Source organism: Egretta garzetta, unplaced genomic scaffold (genome assembly GCF_000687185.1).
Source record: "Egretta garzetta isolate BGI_Z169 unplaced genomic scaffold, ASM68718v1 scaffold1037, whole genome shotgun sequence".
Lineage (NCBI taxonomy): Eukaryota > Metazoa > Chordata > Aves > Pelecaniformes > Ardeidae > Egretta > Egretta garzetta.
Genome location: NW_009260362.1, coordinates 8237 through 9646, shown reverse-complemented (window position 1 = coordinate 9646; position 1410 = coordinate 8237). Strand labels below are relative to the sequence as shown.

Sequence of the window (1410 nt, the reverse complement as noted above, 5' to 3'; positions counted from 1 at the left end):
GCAGAGCCTGGGAGGGAGCAGGCGGTGGGAGAGGCCGGAGGAGGGAAGGCAGAGCCGGTGGGGAAGACGGCCCCGACCGCTCCAGAGCCTGGGGATGGGAGGAAGGCAGCGCCGGCAGAGGAGGCTTCAGCTGCACAGCACGATGGAGGGCAGGCAGCATCTGCGGAGGAGAAGGTGCCGGCTGCTGCCGAGGCTCAGGGTGGACGGAAGGAAGAGCCCAAGGAGGAGAAGGCTGGGGCTGCGGGAGAGCCTGAAGGAGGGCAGGCAGTGCCCGCAGAGGGGAAGGGCCCGGCTGTAGCAGAGGCTCAGGACAGAGGGAAGGATGAGCCCACGAAGGGGCAAGCCCCTGGTGGGTTAGAGGCTGAGGGTGCTGGGAAAGCAGAGCCCACGGAGGAGAAGGCTCCAGCTGCAGCAAAGGCTGAAGGAGGGAAGGCAAAACCCACAGAGAAGACAACCTTGGCTGCAGCACAGGCTCAGGATGGAGGCAAAGAAGAGCCTACAAAGGAGAAAACCACGGCTGCTGCAAAGGAGAAAACCACAGCTGCTGCAAAAGCTCAGGATGGGGAGAAGAAAGCTGCAAAGGCAGATAAAACCCCAGCTGATAAAAAGCCTGCAAAGGAGAAGGCGGCTCCAGCTGCTGTAAAGGCTCAGGATGGAGAGAATAAAGTGGCAAAGGCAGAAAAAGCCCCAGCTGCAAAAAAGGCTCAAGATGGAGGCAAAGAGGAGCCTGCAAAGGAGAAAGCTGCAGCTCCTGCAAAGGAGAAGGCCCCAGATGCTGCCAAGGCTCGGGATGGAGAGAAGGCAGCAGTGAAGGGGGAGAAAACCCCAGCTGCAAAGAAGCCTCAAGATGGAAGCAAAGCAGAGCCTGCAAAAGAGAAAGCCCCGGCTGCTGCAAAGGAGAAGGCCCCAGATGCTGCCAAGGCTCAGGATGGAGAGAAGGCAGCAGTGAAGGGTGAGAAAACCCCAGCTGCAAAGAAGCCTCAAGATGGAAGCAAAGCAGAGCCTGCAAAGGAGAAAACCCCGGCTGCTGCAAAGGCTCAGGATGGAGGGAAGAAAGCTGCGAAGGTAGAAAAAACCACAGTTGCATCAAAGGCTGAGGACGGAGACAAAGAGCCTGCAAAGGAGAAGGTCCCGGCGGCTGCAAAAGAGAAGGCCCCAGATGCTGCCAAGGCTCAGGATGGGGACAAGGCAGCAGCAAAGGCAGAGAAAGCCCCAGCTGCAAAAAAGCCTCAAGATGTAAGCAAAGCAGAGCCTGCAAAGAAGCAAACCCCGGCTGCTGCAAAGGAGAAGGCCCCAGATGCTGCCAAGGCTCAGGATGGAGAGAAGGCAGCAGCAAAGGGCGAGAAAACCCCAGCTGCAAAGAAGCCTCAAGTTGGAAGCAAAGCAGAGCCTGCAAAAGAGAAAGCCACT

At 58.3% G+C, this 1410-nt stretch overlaps 1 protein-coding gene across 1 annotated transcript in view; it reads left to right on the top strand.

The window, feature by feature from the left end:
* The window catches only part of LOC104130019 (myosin light chain kinase 2, skeletal/cardiac muscle), an 8159-nt gene that overhangs the window by 1416 nt on the left and 5333 nt on the right, over positions 1–1410 (top strand). The window contains exon 2 of the mRNA XM_009643011.1: positions 5–1339. Coding sequence (XP_009641306.1) covers positions 5–1339 — 1335 coding nt within the window. The remainder of the gene's footprint in view (positions 1–4; positions 1340–1410) is intronic.